Genomic DNA, 18560 nt, shown 5'->3' on the forward strand with positions numbered 1-18560 from the left:
ATACAAGAAATAATTCAGAGAGCACAAACACTGGAGCCAATGGCGCTAGGGTGCTGAGAGCAGTCCTGAGTCCAGCCCTGGTGAGCTAAGTTGTTTTGAAGAAATTATTTCCTGTTTCAAATGCTCGTTCTCCTCATCTGTAAAAGTGTGTGCAGACATAGTTGAGCACCACTACTCTGACTGCACGAAGCTCTCTGAGTGTTGAGATGAAAATTCTACATCCGGCCTTGCTTGGTGGGTTTTTTTGTAAAATGTGGGCAGCTTTTACATTAACACTTTGTAATTTCTCCAAATAGAATACTTAGCCAGTTACAAATGCACAATTTGTCTGGGTGTAGCTTGAAAGGCAAGTCATTTGGGGTCAAGTGTTAGCAAGAAAATAAGATGTCTAAAGGTCCCATTGAATATGTGCGAAAGGTGCACACAAAACATAACTAGCTCAGTGTGTAGACCTGGATCCCGTCTTCAAGATTCCTCATCGTGTATATTTGACTTTTCCAGATTTCAAATTCTGTGGTTCCACAGATTTCAGGAAAGAGAAGCTCAGTTCTATTAGCAGCTCATGCTTGTTGTAAAGATCAAATGAGTTAATATGAAAAGAGTAATAGACCAGTGTCTGAAACACACCTGCAATTAACAGTAAATATCACTTTAAAGTTCAATGCACGACTCTCTCATAGTTTACTTTTAAAGCATCAAAGCCAAAACCATAGAATCAAAGTGAAAGTGACAGTAGCAAGGAAAGATACAGAATAGTTTTCTTCTAAATTATTATTTATTTTGACCACTTTGAAAAATGTCAGTGGGGAAAAAAAAACAATATTTACCAACAAGTTTTGAAAATTAGCTCTGTGCTGGGTATTATTCTAAGCACTATATGTCTTTTCGTTTTTCTGAGATGATCACCGTGTAGCAAGCACAGAGATGATCATGTCCATTCTGCAGTCCAGGTTGGTAGGACCCAAACTGAGAAAGCATAAGTCATTGAAGTACATCATGAAAGCTCAATTCCAGTTGAGATTTGAACAGCACAACCAACGTGTGGTCTAAAGCAGTGTGGTTTATTTAGTAATAAATGGATCTTTGAGTTAAATGCTTAAAATGACTTTCTAATGCTATTCCATTTGAGAACATTTATTCAATGGGTCTCATTATGGATAGCAAGCATCAGCTATAGTCAGCTCTGTCTGGAAATCTTCTGGGCATTAAGAAATTTAACATTCCAGGATAAAGCCCTCATGTTCAAATATTTTACTGAGTGGAAAGATTGACTTAAAGCAAAAGCCCTTCACCACCTCCACTATACATCAAGCCTTCTTGAACTTTTTCCAAAAAACATTCAACGCTCGGGCACCTGTAGCTGCATAATGTCTACATGTAAACCTTTGCCCAGCCCTCTGCCCTGTGGAGGGATTAGGATTTGTATGAACTCAGTTTATCTACTGAAGGGATCAAATGTCCACAAAGTATTTAATGGGGCCAATACTATCATTTGAGGAATGCCACTGTGTGGGCTGCCTTTTCTTTTGCAAGTTAAATGGATGGGATCAACAGCTTTTTCTTTGAGTACAACAAATTTATTCACAGTTGTTTTGGCTCTGTGATAGCTTAGATTTCTTAGCCTGTACTTAAGACTTCTCTCCCAAGGCACATTTCTACAGACGGATTTAAAAAAAAAAAAAAAAACAGCAACAACAAAATTAAAAAAAAAAAAAAAAGACTCCTGCTTTTATTCCGAAAGCAATGGCATATGTAGCTATATAATGGCACAGCAGGTAGCACAGCGATGTTATGTCAAAGCATCTCATACTTGAGAGCCTTGGAATACAAAACATCATGGTTCAAAAGAAGTTTAACTCAGGGCGGTTAGTACAAAGAGACAGCCTTCTTCTGCTGAGCCAAAAACTATTTAAAAAAATGGATTTTTAAAACACAAGGAAAGACATGTTACTTTTTACATTACACTTTCTAATTTCTCCAAATAGAATACTTAGCCAGTTACAATGCACATTTTTCAATCACTGGACATTTTGTCTGGGTGTTGTTCAAAGGCAAAGTCATTTGGGGTCAAGTGTTAGCAAGAAAATAAGATTAAAATATTTTTCGGCAGTTTGAATCATTTTGATCTATGAATGGGAATTTCAAAATTCTCTTGGCTCCACTTTGCACTCAGTACCAGACTTTTCCTCTATTTTTTCTTGAATATAAGAGCATTTATGTAGTTGTATAAATCAAAAGCTTTCTGTGTATAAGATCACTCCATAGATAGAGCCTCGCGGACCTAAGCCTTCTTCCATTTCTCATGAATGTCCAACTTCTCCTTGACTTCATTAACAAAGCAAGAAGTATTGGTATTTGCTGTGGTAGAGCTTTGGCTTGCTTTTAATTTATTAAATTTTAGGAAAACATGAGTGTTCTAATTCAATTGAGACATTAAGTTAACAATTTTTATGCCTGTTGGTAGAAATTTAAATGTTTGTGTATAGAAATATTTTGAGGGTAAGTTTTGACCACAATTATTTGCAAGCTTGTAACTGAAATAGTAAGTCTTTGAAACTGTGACAGAACAGATGGGCACATGGTCACCAGATCAGATTTGACGTCCTTTTCCCTGCTGCCTTAGGTCTACAGAGTCAGTCTGGTCTATTGGAAGACAACACTGGATTTCCAACGGTAGCAAGATAGAGCCTCATACCTCAATTTCTTCAGGTTTGTTTTGTTGTTATGAGAGCTCTCATTAACTTCTTCAAGCCTACATTTTACCACCAATAAAGTGAACAACATGAATATCTCTTCTTATAGCTTTAGAATATTTAATTGATATTTTGGAGGGAGTACATATTTCCTAGACCATAGCAGTCATATGTATTAGCTACTGTTATAATTTATGGATTTAAAGAAGCAAAACATGGAAAATTTTTTAAAATTTAGGACCTACTTTCTTAATGTCAGGTGTTTTTGTTTTATTTTGTTTTAGTTCTTTATATATTTCAGGTATTAGCCCACTATTAAAAGTATAGTTGGTAAAAAAAAAATCTTTCCCCATTCTGGAGTCTGCACTTTGTCCAGATGATGGTTTGTTTATAAATATGGTTTTTATGAGTTTTTGCTTTGTCTCTCTGTCTCTGCCTCTGTCTCTCTGTCTCTCTGTCTCTGCCTCTGTCTCTCTGTCTCTCTTTCTCTCTGTCTCTCCTCTCTCTCTGTCTCTCTCACTCTCTGTCTCTCTGTCTCTCTCTCTCTCTCTCTCTCGTGTGTGTGTGTGTGTGTGTGTGTGTGCGCGTGCGTGCGCACGTGCACATGCATGTGTGTGCACGCATCTGTATGTGTTTCTTAATCTTTGGCCCTTTTTTCTTTATATGTTCAAATGAGTAACTTTTATTAGCCGTGTATTTGAGTGCCCCCATTCTCCTTAACCATCACCCCATCTTAGCAAAAAAAAAAGTGTTCCACAGTCAGTAAATTCTGTTTTCCCTTTTGGTTACTCTTTCTTTCTCTTCCTGGAATTAAGCCAATAGTGTAATTTTATCTTTGTATTTATGGGTTGTCTGTTGTAGGCTAGTTAGAAAAACATTTTCTTTCTGAGAACTGTAGGTAGGCTCTCTCTCTTTAAAATATGTGTTCTTTGGTTTGCCTTATCCTGGTTTGTTTGTCTTTGTTTTTTCTTATTTTATTATTGATATTTTTGAATGCTTGTTTGTATTCTAATGGGTAAGAGAAAGAAAGGCTATGGATATGGGTGGGTGAAGAAAGACGGAGGTTGGGAGCTGGGCAAATGTGATCAGAGTATGTGTGTGAAGGGAAGCCTGTTCTCAATAGAGAGGAAAATTAACATTTGGCTAGTGAACATCAGCTGGTCTCATGCTGAATTCTACACCAAAAACTTTTACCTGGTGTATAAAATTATAGGTGGCTTCTTGGCATATTTCTCTTTTATTTAAATAGCAGGAGGCTGAACAAATGCCAACTGAATAACTGCCTAAGTATTAGATTCAGAGAGCAGAAAAAACGACTTTAAGAAACATAGTCCCATGCCAGAACCTCCAACTTAAAAAAATAAAAAATAAAAATAAATTAAAAATTAACAAACCTCTGAGGAAGAAAGACTAGAAAGGAGAGGCAGCCACTTTTCTTTGCACATGTGTTTCGACAGCTAAGTTAAGCCTGCTTGTTAGTTCAGTCTCCTTAGGGACAGCCACCGCCCACAGAATCTTGCATTTCTGAGCCTGGGTTGTTTTTATTAGGAATGCAAGCAATTTCTATACAGTAGCTACTATAACTTTAAACTCTCTCTCCTTTGCTTGACCATGGCTTGAAAGGACACATTTTCTTTAGAAAGGGAAACGTAACAGTCCTCCAACACGCTGAACCAGGTGACGCTGACCTGTGAGCCTCTATTATAACTGTCCCTCCTGGACTTATCTGAACGGTGCCCACTACATCTTCCTTTTTGCTGGTTGCCAGAGGAAGACCAACACTGAGATGGATATTTTTTGAAACTGAAATCCAAAGGCCAGGATGTCTCTCATGTGGCCCTGATAGCATCAAGCTACGCCCCCTCCCAAAGCAAGGCTGACTACTCACTGCATTTTTTAAGATTTAACCTAATATTATCCATTTCAGCACAAGCAAATTCTTTAGTAAGTGAGAAGACTGAAAAATCTATTTAGGAGTCCTTCATAGATTTCTAGAATATAAGAGAAGCTACGGCCTTTTTTTTTCTTAGTAGCCTTACAAAGAACTCTTTAGTTATTGGCATCTATAAATTCCCCTTTGTCTACTACTGGCTGCAAGCTGCCACAAAGGACCCACTGTTCAACTACATCGCTTTGGTATCCCAAAGTGAAAAATTATCATCAACATACCTAAGAGGGACAGGCACCTTTAGGTGTAGAAATCAATTTTTGATATTTTATTGGTTATGTATATGGAGCACATTGTTAACCATGGTGTAATTTGAGACACAATTATTATAATTGTTATTATAAATTTATATTTATAAAATACAAATAGGGGCAAGTAGGGTGTATATTAAGAGATTGCAGTCAAAGCCATATATAGGGTATACCACAGATAACATCTTTTGAGGAAAGAAATTGTGTAAATCAAATAGTCTGGAGCTAGGAATGTAGCTCAGTCAGGGGTCCTACGTTCAAGCCTCAGAATCAAAAACAAAACCCTATGTGTGAGATTATAATCCACTTCTATTCTTATTCTTTCAAGCCCTTATTCTGCTTGTAAGAATGTGTCAGACACTGTGATGATTTTTTTTAAAGAAGCCCATGCTGTCATTTCTATTTCATGGACTTTATAGTCTCTCCAAAGATGTAAAATATGAATAAATAAAAAACAAAAATATGTGACAGTCAGCAATCAGATTGTAAATGAATATTTAGTTGTCTGTAAAAGGTGAGATGGAAGATGAAAAATTCATTGTTGTGAATATTTTCATCACTAAGTAATATAATACAGCTGGTCACCTTTGAGTACTGCTGTCAGGGACTTTAGATGCACCATGCCTAAACTTAAGAAGATTAAAACACTACTAAATGATTTGGGCCCAGAGTCCCCCTCCCTTCTTTGAAATTCATCCTTGCATTTATTGATCCAGCATGTCCTTAATTTCCTAATTCTTTAGTTTTACATTCTCTTGGAAACAGTGTCTGGTGTTACATACAGGATAAATGCAGATAAGAGCAGTCACAGTACTTTTGGAGAAATCAAATGCAACTAGTTTTAGAATGACTCAAATGAGAGAGTACTACTAATTAGCTTTGAGTGCATGCTGTTAAAACAAAATGCTGTATATACTATTCTTTATGTGGGCAGTGAGTGAAAGGAATGTGATTTATATGCCAATTGAAAGTCTCTAAGACTTAAGTTCCACTTTAATGATGTAAAAATGATTTTAGATATATTTTTACATAAGGAACTTCTAATAATTAAAAGGTTATTGATAGCAAAAAGTAGTTTAACAACATACAAGTCTAACTCAAATTAGAGGCAATATACCACTTTCCTGGATATAATGTTGAAAACTTGGTATGGATTTTTATTTTCTTGCATAAATTTATACCTGAAGAGTTTTGAATTCTACTAACAAGCCACTTATGTCACAAATAAGATGCTGAATATAATAATATTAAAATATTAAATGTATCTAGATAATTAGCTAGCCTAGTACCTGAAGCAGTCAATTTATAATGGATGGAAGCCTACTGCCTTGAACATCTATGTTAGCTTAAAGAGTCATCACCTATCTATCATCTAGCTATCAATTACCTATAATCTACCTATCAATTATCTATCATCTATCAACTTACCCATCTAATGTTATCTTCTATTATCTATCATCTATCTATCTATCTATGCATTTATCCATGTATCCATCAATCCCTCCCTTGAAAAAAGCTAAATATGTATTAAAGGAATGTTTCCTGTAACAGACACACAGTTTCACTTCTTTATCTACTTACTGGTGCAGAGTTTCCATTTGGTCCTCTTGATCTGACCATTCTCCCTAGTACTTCCACACCATCCGAGGTGATATTTGCCGATGCATTTATTGCCTTCTGGCCCACTTCCTTACAGTCAACAACCACTTTAGCCAAAGTCTTGCTGATAACAACATGGAGCTATGTAAAGTAAAAGATGTTTTAGGAAGTCCTTTAGGGGAGAAGGATCAACCAACTCGTGTAATTGTCTGACTCATCATTAAGTAGAGAAAGGAAGAATTCTGTCTCTGTGTACATTTTTCTGTGACTGTTCAACATTCAAGAATCATCTCTTAAAAAACTTTATTTTGACATGACTTTGAAAGAGCTACCTTTTTTCATTTTTTATTGTTTCTTTTTTAACCTATACATTTACATTATTACACATGAATAAAATAAACTACATACAGCAGGAAGAACCCCGAGACAACCAGGGATTATGTAAATGTTACATTCATAGTGACTTGGCTATTTGCATTTGGCAAACTTGGAGTAAACATCTTTCCTATCTTGTTGGGTATAAGTTTTTGAATGAAAATCAATATCTATCATATCTCATCTTCAACTGACCAGAGAGACCAGCAATCCTTTCTAAGTATGAGTGTGTGTGTGTACTGTGTGTACTGTGTGTATTGTGTGTATGTGTGTGTGTACACATGTTCACTAACATATGTATAGAGGTCAGAGAACAATTCTGTGGTGTTGGTTTTCTCCGGCCATCTTTCACATGGGTCCCAGGGATGAATCTCAGGTCACTGAGCCTGCAGTTCCTGATGCTAAGTGTATTTACCCACTAAGCTATGTCACTATAATGACCAGCAATCTTTACTATATTACACATTACATGTTATATTATGTAATGTAGCAAATGAGCACTGGTTGATTAATAATGTGTTGCTTTCTCCTCAAAGGGGGTTTCAGGGCCAAATCTGTCAATATCTCCTGTGAGAGCCTGCTAGGAATGCATATTTCAGTATCTCATCTCAAACCTACTAGCTCAGAATCATGGCTGTCATTATCACATCCCAAAAGAAGTACTTCTTACTCCATTTAAACTCTGAAACCAAAAGCTCCATGAATTTTATGAAATGTATTTCTGAGCCAGGTGTGGGTGGAGAATGCCTTTAATCCCAGCACTTGGGAGGCAGAGAGGCAGGTGGATCTCTATGAGTTTGAGGCCAGCCTGGTCTACAAAGTGAGTTCCCGGACAGTCAGAGCTATGCAGAAAGATCCTGTCTCAAAAAACAAAACAAAACAAAACAAAGCACACACACACACACACACACACACTCCACATACTTCTGTTTTCCCTCCCTCCAACAGAAAATAGAATCAATAATTACATCACAGGAACCCTCACCAACCTTGTGAAAGCTTCCATAGAACATCTTTCTGATGTCAGGTCCTTCAAAAGTAACAGTTTGAAAATCGCCAGTGTAGTCATAGCTGAAATAAGTTAGAGTTTTTCCACCATCTAGTCAAATAAAGAAAAGCCAAAATATCTTAGAAATAATCGAAGTGGGTGAATAGCTTGCTCTTAAAACTCAACTGGACAGAAAATAGTGGATCCACTGTTTGGAAACCATTTCTAAAACCAAATAATGGGATGAGACACTGAAGAGCCCCCAGTTTTGTTACAAGCTTTCGGGTGGCTACCACAGGGACTAAATGACAAGTGATGCTGGGGAGACCAGAAACATGTATGTGTCCTTCCCTTACACTGCTTTGCCTCAGCTCTTCTCCATGCCTCCTACTGGCCGACGCCATCAAAGCTTAGAGTAGAAGAAGATAATGAGAGAGGGTGCTATCAATAAATATTAGCAAAGAAAAACTAGGCACTTTGTCTTACTAGCCCACCACAAACACCAGCTTTCCCAGGACATATGTAAAGCAAGGAGTAAACAGATGTCTCCTTTATTATGAACAGACAAACAAAAGCTTCTTAATGTTTAGTCCTTTGTCTTACGAGGAATATTTAATTATTAAAAACAAAAATACTCAAAAATACTCTTTTCTCAACAGCTCTTTCTTAGAATAAAATTTAATTTCTACTTTACTTTTAAGTAGAATATTCTAGTTTCCTTTCTGTAATGAAACACTCTGACCAAGAGCAATCAAGGGGAGCAAAAGCTTACTTAAGCTGACAGGTCACAAGTCTATCTCTGAACTCAAGGCAAGGACCCAAAGGCCAAGCCTATTTGCTACTCCACACAACCAAACAGGCATAGCAGAAGCCATGGAAGATGCTGCTGGGTGGTTTATTAGCAGACTCATTTTATCCAGCTTTCTTTTATGTAGTACAGACCCATCTGCCTAGGCAAGGTGCCGCCCACAATGGGCTGGACCTTCCAATATCAATTAACAGTCAAGACAGTTCTCCACAATCTAATTTGGGCAGTTCCTTATTTGAGATTCCATTCTCAAGTGACTCCACACTATGTCAAAGTGACAGTTAAAGCTAAATAGAACAAGCAGCAAACCAACTTAGTAATTCTAAGACTTCTTTACTTTTGAGCCTAGAGCATATATGGAATTAATGACTTGAGCCCTTTCAGTCTGCAGATTCTCTTTAGCTTCGATATCAAAGCAAAAGCTTTTCCTCTTACTATGTTGGTTGATTTCTATGTACTAAACCTTTCCTTTATTTCTTTTGGAAATAAGACCAAAAGTCTCTTTATCAAATGCTTGTCGGTAGGTAGTCACACCTTCTGGGTTTGGGTTTCTAGCTTCATTCTAATTCTGAGACCCAATAAACTCAGTGGCATGAATCAAAGACTGGGCATTATGTGCTACACTTCAGAGCAGGACAGGGCAAGCTTCCCTTGCTGGTACCTCCTCAATTTCTAACCTCCAAATCCTGTAGCTTCCCAGCATCTGGACAGATGTTCTTCTCTTCACTTTCTTGGCAATAAGAGCTTGGTGTCATGTATCACACACACACACATACACACACACATACACACACACACCTTCCAAATTTATATCTCTATCCAAGAATTTTTTCCAAATACAATTTTGCCAAATTGGCAGTCTGTGGAATAGCAAATGGGCATTTGTATTCGTAAAATCAATGTCCAATAAATGAACTTCTCATCCACTTCTCCAAACAACTCTGTGCCCCCAATTTTGCTCTGCCTGAAGTCTTCACTCTAGTAGAAACTGGTTGTCTGGCTTCACCTTGCTCACCGTCCATGAAGAGCAATGGTTCTCAGCCTGTGAGTTGTGACCATCAGAAAACTCTTATTTCCAATGGCCTTAGGAATCCCCAACCATAAATTTATTTTTGTTTCTACTTCATAACTGTAATTTTGCTTCTGAGTGGTGAAATATTCCTAAGCCCATCTGAAATGTGTGTTTTCTAATGGCAGCAACTCACAGGTTGAGAACCACTTTGTGGTTAATTCTAGCACAGAGCAGGCATTCGGGGAACATTTCTTGAAAGAATATGCTAATCAGTGAACAAATCAATGATTTCATAATCTACCACGTGTTGTTTATACATTACATATGTTGCAACATGGCATGGCAAGATGGCACACCACATGCATAATCATGCATGCAGCACCTGCTACACACATAAAAATACTTACTGTCTAAAATGATCCCAACCAGTGGGTCAGAGTTTTTATTTAAAATCTCCCAAAGAGCAAACGGCTCCTGTGGCGTGTCGGGAAGGATCCGGAACACGAAACTCATCGTGTAGTCGGAAGGCAATCCTTCTGGATGCAGATATCTGATAGTGGGAAGAAAATAATGCCTTATTGTCTTTTTCTTGAAAAAGTTATCCTTTGACCATAAAGTAACATATTTCCACTATAGAGGCTTTGAAAAACAAGAGGAGATTGCTACCAATCTCCATCAGACTACTGATTTAGGCTGTCTGGCTCTCCAGCTTCCGGGAGTATGCTCCTGTTCCCTCCCGCCAATTCACTCTGGGAGCGCTTGGATTACAGACTGATGCCACTGCATCCATTTTTTTTTTTTTTTCTCGTGGGTACCGGGTATCTGAATTCAGTTCATCATGGTTACATGACAAACGTAAGTATCAACTAAATCATCTCCCTGCCTCTAACTAGGGATTTGACCTCATGCCACTGGCTTCTCTGAGTTCTCACTTTGGGGTTGTTCAGAGGCTTAAGAGCTAGCATATGTCAGTGTTTAGAATAACATACGGGCCACTGTGTTGCTATGTCAGCATCAATTACTTTTACATGTCTTCACAGATGAAAATGAGCTAAACTCCAAATGGGATTATAGAATGGAGCTGAGGTTTTATGTTCATTTTTCAAAAAAGTTATGTCCTGTGTAAGGGTGTTTTGCCTGCGTATAGATCTGTGCAACACATGCCTGCCTAATGTGCAGAGAGGCCAGGAGAGGTCACCAGATCCCCTGGAAGTGGAGTTACAGATGGGTATGATCTGTTATGTGGGGGCTAGGAATTGAACCCAGGACCTCTGGAAGAACAGCTAGTGCTCTTAACTGCTGACTAAGCCATATTTTCACCCCTAGGGCTGTTTTTAAACAAAGAACTATAAACATCATTTGCTCTAACCATCATAATAAATCTTACTACAAACTTTATAGTAAATTACAAACTGACATCATTTTTATATTGAGATATAATAAACATACAACTGACTTTAGCATCTCTCAAGGAAAACATACTTGGTCGGCTGGGAAACCAGGGCATCTTTGTGGATTTGATAGCACGGGAACAAATTGAAAGTGCCAGGTTCCATAGAGACTCCTTCCACTGCAGAAAAATCCTTTTCAACCAAACCAAACATTTCCATCATCTTAAACCCTAAGGTGGTGAGAGAGGGAGCATAAGAGCAAGCAGGAAATTTAAATTTTTAAAAATTTTCTACTAAATAATTTTTAAAAAACAGACAGAGGGACCCAAAACAAGCATTAATCAACATTTGTATGTAAAATGTTGTGATAATAATAGGGATTGTGTTGAATCTGTAGGTTATGTTTGTAGCCATTTTGACTATACTAATCCTATGGATCCATGAGCTTCGGAGACCTTTCATCTTCTGTTATCTTCTTCGATTTCATTTTTTAATGTCTTAAAGTTTTTATCACATAAATCTTTCACTTGCTTGGTTAGAGTTGCACCAAGATATTTTTTAAGGCCACTGGGAAAGATGTTGATTCTCTAATTTCTTTTTTAGTACAACTGTCATTTGCCTACAGGAAGGCTACTGATTTTTTTTTAGTTAACTTTGTATCCAGCTACTTTAATGGAAGTGTTTATCAGCTGCAGGAGCTTCCTGGTAGAATTTTTAGGATCACTTAATGTATGCAATAATATCATCTATAGATAAAGATACTTTGCCTTCTCCCTTCCTGTTTGTATACCCCCTGATCTCCTTAAGTGTTCAATAAGCAAGCTACGACCCTTATAACAGCCGAGGTTAGGTATAAAGCAAGGGACTAGGGGGTAGAAATGGGTCTCCCTGGGAATGAAAAATAGAATAGATAGTTATTGATAGAGGAGGGCAGGAATGGGAGGAGTGAATGGGGAGCAGGAGGAATAAAAGGGACAAGGGAGAGAACATGGAAAGAGTGAGCTAAAAGTAAGGGCCATCTGAGGAATGATAAGGAAACCTAACACAGTAGAAGCACCCTAAAATATAAAAATGTATGAAGGTGATCTAAATAAAACCAACAAACAACAGGGGGAGGGAGCCCCAAATAGACATCTTTGTCACTGAAGGAAACATCCAATACTAGGAATGAATTACATCTAATTGAATTGTTGGCCAAAGGGGCCTCAGGGAAATCCCCTAAACAACCCAGACTATTGCCAAGGCTGTTGGTTGCTCTCTATAAACTGACAGTAAGGCCCTATTGTTGAAGGAAACACATAGATAACACAGGAAATGTGAAGAAGTCGAGCTGTTGCCTACCTGGAGTCTTAACCCCTATGGACTACAGTCCTTGGTACTGGAGCATATTCTTTATGCTACCAAAGAAGAAAGGTAAAAACCAACCCAGCTGCAAACTCTTTGGTCTATGGTGATGACCTGCCTGGAAGATGTGTTAGTTCAATAACAGTGCAAGGCTTGTGGGAGTAACCATCCAATATCTGACTGGATGTAAGGCTCACCCCATGAGATGGAACTCCTCATGTAGCCAACGATCTGAAACTAAATAGGCCAGGGACCTAGGAGAAAATGGAACACTCCCATTCTGCTAAAGGAACATGGCCATAAAATGACTCCTAATATTTATTCCCCTGTAGTCATAGATCAGTGACTTGCTTAGTCATTACCAAAGAAGCTTCCTCTGGCAATAGATAGAAACAATACAGAAAGCTGCAGCCAATATACAGAAAGTGAGAGACCATGGCATATGCAGTCTTAAGTGAGATATCTCCATCAAATACCTTCCTGTGTGGCTCAAGGAACCCATGAAAAAGGAGATAGAAAGAGTATAAAAGTCAGAGGGGATGGTGTACATCAAGGAAACAGGGCCTTCTAAACACAACAAAAACGCGCATATGAACTCAGAGTCTGTGGCACCACGCACAAAACCTACACATGGGTCAGCACCAGATAGGGTCACAGACCTATGAGAAATGAATACGGGCTTTAATGCCTAACCCAGAAGCTATCTCCAATTTTAACCACTGTGGAGTGAAATTTTTGTTTTCTCCAATGGAGTATCACTGGAGACACTCTCAAGGCCAGGCCCTAAGCTCAACATTATAAGCTAATACAAAATTAACTCATTGGCATCTCTGGAGGTTCTTTGTCTCATTTCTTGTCAGGGATCCTTTTTAGTACCTTACAAGTCCTTGGCATATATATTATGGCTTCTCTTTTTATGTTTTTATGAGATTCCTACATGCGCAAATGTGTGTATACTTATATCTAAATGTGTTTCTTGAACTTTTTCTTTGGCTTCTTTTCTGTTGTTTGTTTGTTTGTCTGTTTGGTCCTATTTTGTCTTATTTTTTCTAATTTGGTTTCATAATCACTTATTTTATTATCGTTGTTTAGATGCCTACTTGTTTTCTAATGAGAGACAGAGAAGGTGTGGATTTCAGATGAGAAGGGAGGAAGGAGGATCGTGAAGGAGTTGGGGATGGAAAACTATAATCAGAATATAATCATGTGAATAAAATCTATTTTCAATAAAAAAAATATAATGAAAACTGTGATGCTGCGTACCTGCTAGTTCCACTCCATCCTTCTGCACCATTGGGCAGGCTGAAAAACAAAGCAAGCAATATAAACTCCAGCTCATATTTCTTCAAAATACATGATTCCAGTGTTATGGGCACAGGAAATGAACATAACTTCCCTAAGCATTCCACCACTGACCTGTGGGGTAACTCTAATTCAATGTGGCTGTGGTTGTCTACTGTCCCACTTTAGAACCAAAGAGTCATAGTTTTCAACCACTCTCCTGGATCCATTAACTCAATGGTTGTTACTAGAAAGCACATGTTGAAGGAAGTTTTGATTAAGACATCTTAGAAAACTATTTCCTACATTTATTGGTTTGCTATGGTTTTGGTTTGTTAAGACAAGGTCTTCCTATGTAACTTTGGCTGATATTCACTACATATCTCAAGCTGGCCTCAAACTTGGGCCTATCATCCTGTCTCACACTCCCGTGTTTAATGCGCATTGTCAACTTTGGAAGATCTTCATCAACCTAAACCTTTAAAGGCAGGAGAGAGGATGTTTACCTCATATGTGCAAAACCACAGTCCTTAACATCTGCACAATAACCAGCCCTGGAGCCAATAGTTCTTCCTCAGCTCCATATGGAACTCCTCATTTGGCCATTATTAGATATTTTAGATTTTAAAATAATACTTATGAACACAAGTTCTAAAGAACTAACTTGCTGATGCAGTTTCACAGACAAAAGTAATTAGTTCATCTTCAATTTTCTTAAAGGCGTCGAAGTCATCCACAAAGAAGACGTGACGTGCGCTGGGCTTGCTGCCAATCTGAACCAACTCAGAGTAATCCGCATCGGCCACACCGATGGCAAAGATATTGTACCCTGCAACAGACACAGAGCAGACTTCTGATTAGCTTTAACTTCGTGGAATACAAGGCAAGATGCTGGATACCCAGATGTTTAAGATGTTCTTGTTTAGAAAGCCCACTAGGAGTGGTTAATTCATTCTTTACTGTGCATCAGAATTCTTCATGTGCATATTTCATTATGTGAGAATTATTCCCTCGTCCCTTAAAGAGGTTTTCCATTAAAAAACAAAACAAAACAATAAAGCTAAAGCCCCAGTTGGTAAATGAGCCAGAATGGTCCCCATTGGAGTAACGTATTTACTGTTGCATATTTTTAATAGTTATTTTTGACATCTGTGGCATGAGGTGGTATTTAAATAGAATAGTTTCCCTTCAGAAGTATAACTTCAGGCCTAGCAGCCTACACTGGGTCACCATGTAGAAACTGGCAGTTAAGTGTTTAAGTCTTGGTTTCTTTCCCATGACAAAACACCTGACACCTTAGGAGAGAAAGGGTTTATTCTGTCTCATAGTTCCGGGTGACAGTCCATCACAGCAGGGGCATCACAGCGGCAGGAATGTGAGGATCCTGGTCACACTGCAGCCATCATCATCAGGAAGACAGAGTACATGTCTCCTCTCTCATTTCAGGGCCCAGCCCCATGAAGTAGTGCCACCCACATGCAGCATGGGTCATCGCACCTCCACTAATCCACCTAAGAAGAAAACCCCTCATGGGAATGCCCGTGGGCCAACTTGATTTAAACATATTTTCATTGAGCTGCCCTTTCTAGGTTATTCCTGATTATGTCAAGTTCACAGTTGAAACAAATCAGCGCACACATTTTATATAACTGAATCTTCACAGCCATCCTGTGAGAACATTTATTTTACAGCAGACAGGGAGTTTCTACAGTGCATTTCTTCCTCTCTTTGGCCATTTAGAGTGTCTCTTCTTCTTCTTCTTCTTCTTCTTCTTCTTCTTCTTCTTCTTCTTCTTCTTCTTCTTCTTCTTCTTCTTCTTCTTCTTCTTTTCTTCTTTTTCTTCTTCTTTTTGGTTTTTCGAGACAGGGTTTCTCTGTGTAACTGCCCTGACTGTATTGGACTCAATTTGTAGATCAGGCTGGCCTCGAATTCATAGAGATTCACTGTCTCTGCCTCCCCAGTGCTGGGATTAATGGTGTGTGCCAACACATCTGACTTCTAAAGTGGTCCTTTCAACAATATTGTAACTCATTGCTGGATCTCTTAGACAGGGTGCCCTGCTATTAAAAATCATAGATTCTCTCTAATAAAAGCACCTAGTTACGGAATTGTAAAGGTATGTGATTTTTAAAGAAACTGTATCATCCCCCAGAAGATATTTAATTAGGCTGATAGGAATGTGTGTTTAATGCCATCATTGCTCTTGGTACCCATGACTGAATAACTGGGAACCTTACCATCAGCTTGCATCTCCCTGGAGATTTTGTTGACGTCATCTTGCGATCTTCCATCAGTTATAACCACAATAACTTTTGGGATGCCTCTCCTTGTACCTGACTCTGCAGTAAATAAGGTATCTCGAACGTGCTTGATAGCTTTTCCTGAAACAAAGAATCAACAGTTGCATTTCCCTCCTCCATGTGTGTTCTAGGGCAGAAAAGAGTGGGACAGTGTTGTTACATCAATGAGGACAATTTAAAATTATGTGTCTTGGGAGCCAAGGCTCCAACAGAAACGGGAAGTACCTGTGATGCATGTGCAAAGCCCTGGGTTCCATCCTTGGCACCGAAACAAGTAAGCAAGCCTCATGACAGAGTCATCGGAAAGTCTTCCATGATTATTGTGAGCTTTAGTTGGGCATTGTTTTCTCAATGTTTGTCTGTCTGGTTCTTACCTGTTTTAGTATTTCCTCCTTTGTAGGAAATGTGTCTAATTGCATCAAGAAGTGTCTCTTTGGTTTTGTAAGTATCAAGTTTGAATTCTGTCCTGGGGTCATCAGTGAACTGAACCATGGCCACCTGGAGACAGAGGGTGCCCACACTTTTACACAGATAGGGACTTTCATGGGGTCAGAAAACACACTCAGTAGCACAGTATCACCCACTGTTTAAATCTGTTCCTTAAACAAATCCACCCATTAAAATGTCATATGGTTAAATGTCAAATTTGAAGGCAAATTGAATTTTAAGTTCTAGGTACTTATTAAGAACCAGAAGTTTTAGAAAGTCTTCCTAAGATCTGTAGGGGCTTTGCCACTTCATCTGACAAGTAAAAAAAAAATTGACCTCCTAAATCTGATAACTGGCTGTGCCAGAGAATCAGGGTTGTATTCTTTATAAGAGCTTCCTGTGGCACAAATATAAAGTAGCTACAATGGTTCCACCTACTGTACTCAGGAGAAAACTGAGTCACATGAAATCAAGCAGGAAGGACAAGGTCATACATGTGGTCACAGGCAGAACAGACAGCTGAAGCCAAGTACATTCTATTTCAAAATCCGTGATGTCACTCATTGCTGCACGAACCTTTATATCCTAATTTCCTACATTTTACTTCTACTCCTGTGCTACTATGGGGCAGTTTTGAGTTGACTGTTTCATATTTTTGGAACACTCAACTGTGAATATCTGTTGAATAAATGAAGGAGTTTCACATTCTGCATGATCCTTAAACGTAGGTGACCATGACCAGGCCCCTGACTTTCAAGACTGCCATGCCCTCGAGGGCAGGGAAAACAGTATACATAAAGGAGATATTCTGCCTTAATATAAAAGAAACACCCCCTACTAGTCTACCAACTGTAACCTGCTGGTCGCAGTAGCTCTTGCAGGGACATCCAACCTTTTGAGATTGCAATAGGAGGCTGCCATCTACAAATCTGTCGGGCTGCATCAAAGCAACCCTGGATGCATGCATCCCGTGAGCTACAGGTTGGACACGTCTATACAGACCAGCATTCCATCTTCACAGTTCTTTCATTACATTCCCCTGACAAGTGGCCACAGGAAGAGACTAAGAAATCATTTTTTAATGCATAGGGTAATGTAAAACGATTAGCTGGTTAGCCTTACCTGAGTTCCATCTGCACCAATCTTGTCCAGGGCTCCCACAGTGCTATACAGAAAATTGATGATCTTATTGAAATTATCGTCGCCAATACTCCAGGATCCATCCACCATGAATACTAGGTCTGCCTTGGCAGCTTTACATACTGAAGACCAAAAATATATTTTGAGTCAGAGGTAAGAGGAACATAACATCTTTAACAAGCCAAAAGGAAAAGCTTAAGCTATTAAGATTCACCTGCTACAACTTCATAATCATCATTTCTCTTTCATGCCCAGAGCTCTTATTTATGCCTGAAAAGCTTCCACTGAGCATGTGAGAACTGGGAAGGAATAAACCTGGCAATCACGGCAAAGAGTGAAAACGAGGAATAGGAGAAATGGGGGTGAAAGGGATGTAGAGACCAAAGAGAGCAGCAAGCAGTATCTATTGACCACCAGCAAGAAATAAGCCTGTGCAACCACACGGTGCACGCTGTCATCAGTTGAGGTTGAGTGAATACTGGAGGAATCAAGCCAGGGAGGAAGGCATGTGATACAGTGGAATCATGCAACTACAATTTGGATTGGGGGTTACTGCAGGATATTTGATCCCATTGTGAACTCAGAGATTGTGAGCTGTAAAAACCTGTTTCTAATTGTGGTGTGCCTTAGTCTTTGATCCTAGAGCTAGCTTTTGGTTTACTGTAAACTTGCGGTGTGGCTCAACCCTAGCACACACCTTTAATCCAAGATCTTTCTGTAAACACAATTAAATATAGTTAACCCTAGGTCAAGAGGTGGAGCTACCAGGATCAAACAGAAAAGAGGGGCATTGCGTTGAAGGGTATTTAAGACAGCACGGAGAAAGAGAGAGAGGTTTTAGGTCTCTTTCCTTCTGGGACATCAAGTAAGAAGAGACTTTTCCTTACAGGACACCAGCTGAGTAGGAGGGTCAGCCGGGTGCTTCCTCGGCCTCTCTGAGCTAACAAGTTTTCACCCCAACATCTGGCTCCCAAGTCTTTATTGGTAAAATTGAATGATTG

General features: G+C 38.9%; 1 protein-coding gene across 17 annotated transcripts in view; it reads right to left on the minus strand.

Annotated features, from left to right (window-relative positions):
- Positions 1-18560, minus strand: part of Col14a1 (collagen type XIV alpha 1 chain) — a 243533-nt gene that overhangs the window by 93264 nt on the left and 131709 nt on the right. For 8 of the 17 annotated variants that reach the window (XM_051159672.1, XM_051159655.1, XM_051159668.1 and 5 more), the window contains exons 26-34: positions 17542-17681; positions 16365-16488; positions 15928-16071; positions 14355-14519; positions 13673-13711; positions 11157-11295; positions 10082-10224; positions 7856-7965; positions 6474-6632 (exon numbers count right to left, since the gene is read on the minus strand). The exons of 1 other annotated variant lie outside the window; for it this stretch is intronic. In XM_051159672.1, the coding sequence (XP_051015629.1) occupies positions 6474-6632; positions 7856-7965; positions 10082-10224; positions 11157-11295; positions 13673-13711; positions 14355-14519; positions 15928-16071; positions 16365-16488; positions 17542-17681 (1163 nt within the window). The remainder of the gene's footprint in view (positions 1-6473; positions 6633-7855; positions 7966-10081; positions 10225-11156; positions 11296-13672; positions 13712-14354; positions 14520-15927; positions 16072-16364; positions 16489-17541; positions 17682-18560) is intronic. 8 more of the 17 variants (XM_051159670.1, XM_051159669.1, XM_051159657.1 and 5 more) reach the window with 8 other exon arrangements.

The sequence above is a fragment of the Acomys russatus genome, chromosome 17 (assembly GCF_903995435.1).
Source record: "Acomys russatus chromosome 17, mAcoRus1.1, whole genome shotgun sequence".
Lineage (NCBI taxonomy): Eukaryota > Metazoa > Chordata > Mammalia > Rodentia > Muridae > Acomys > Acomys russatus.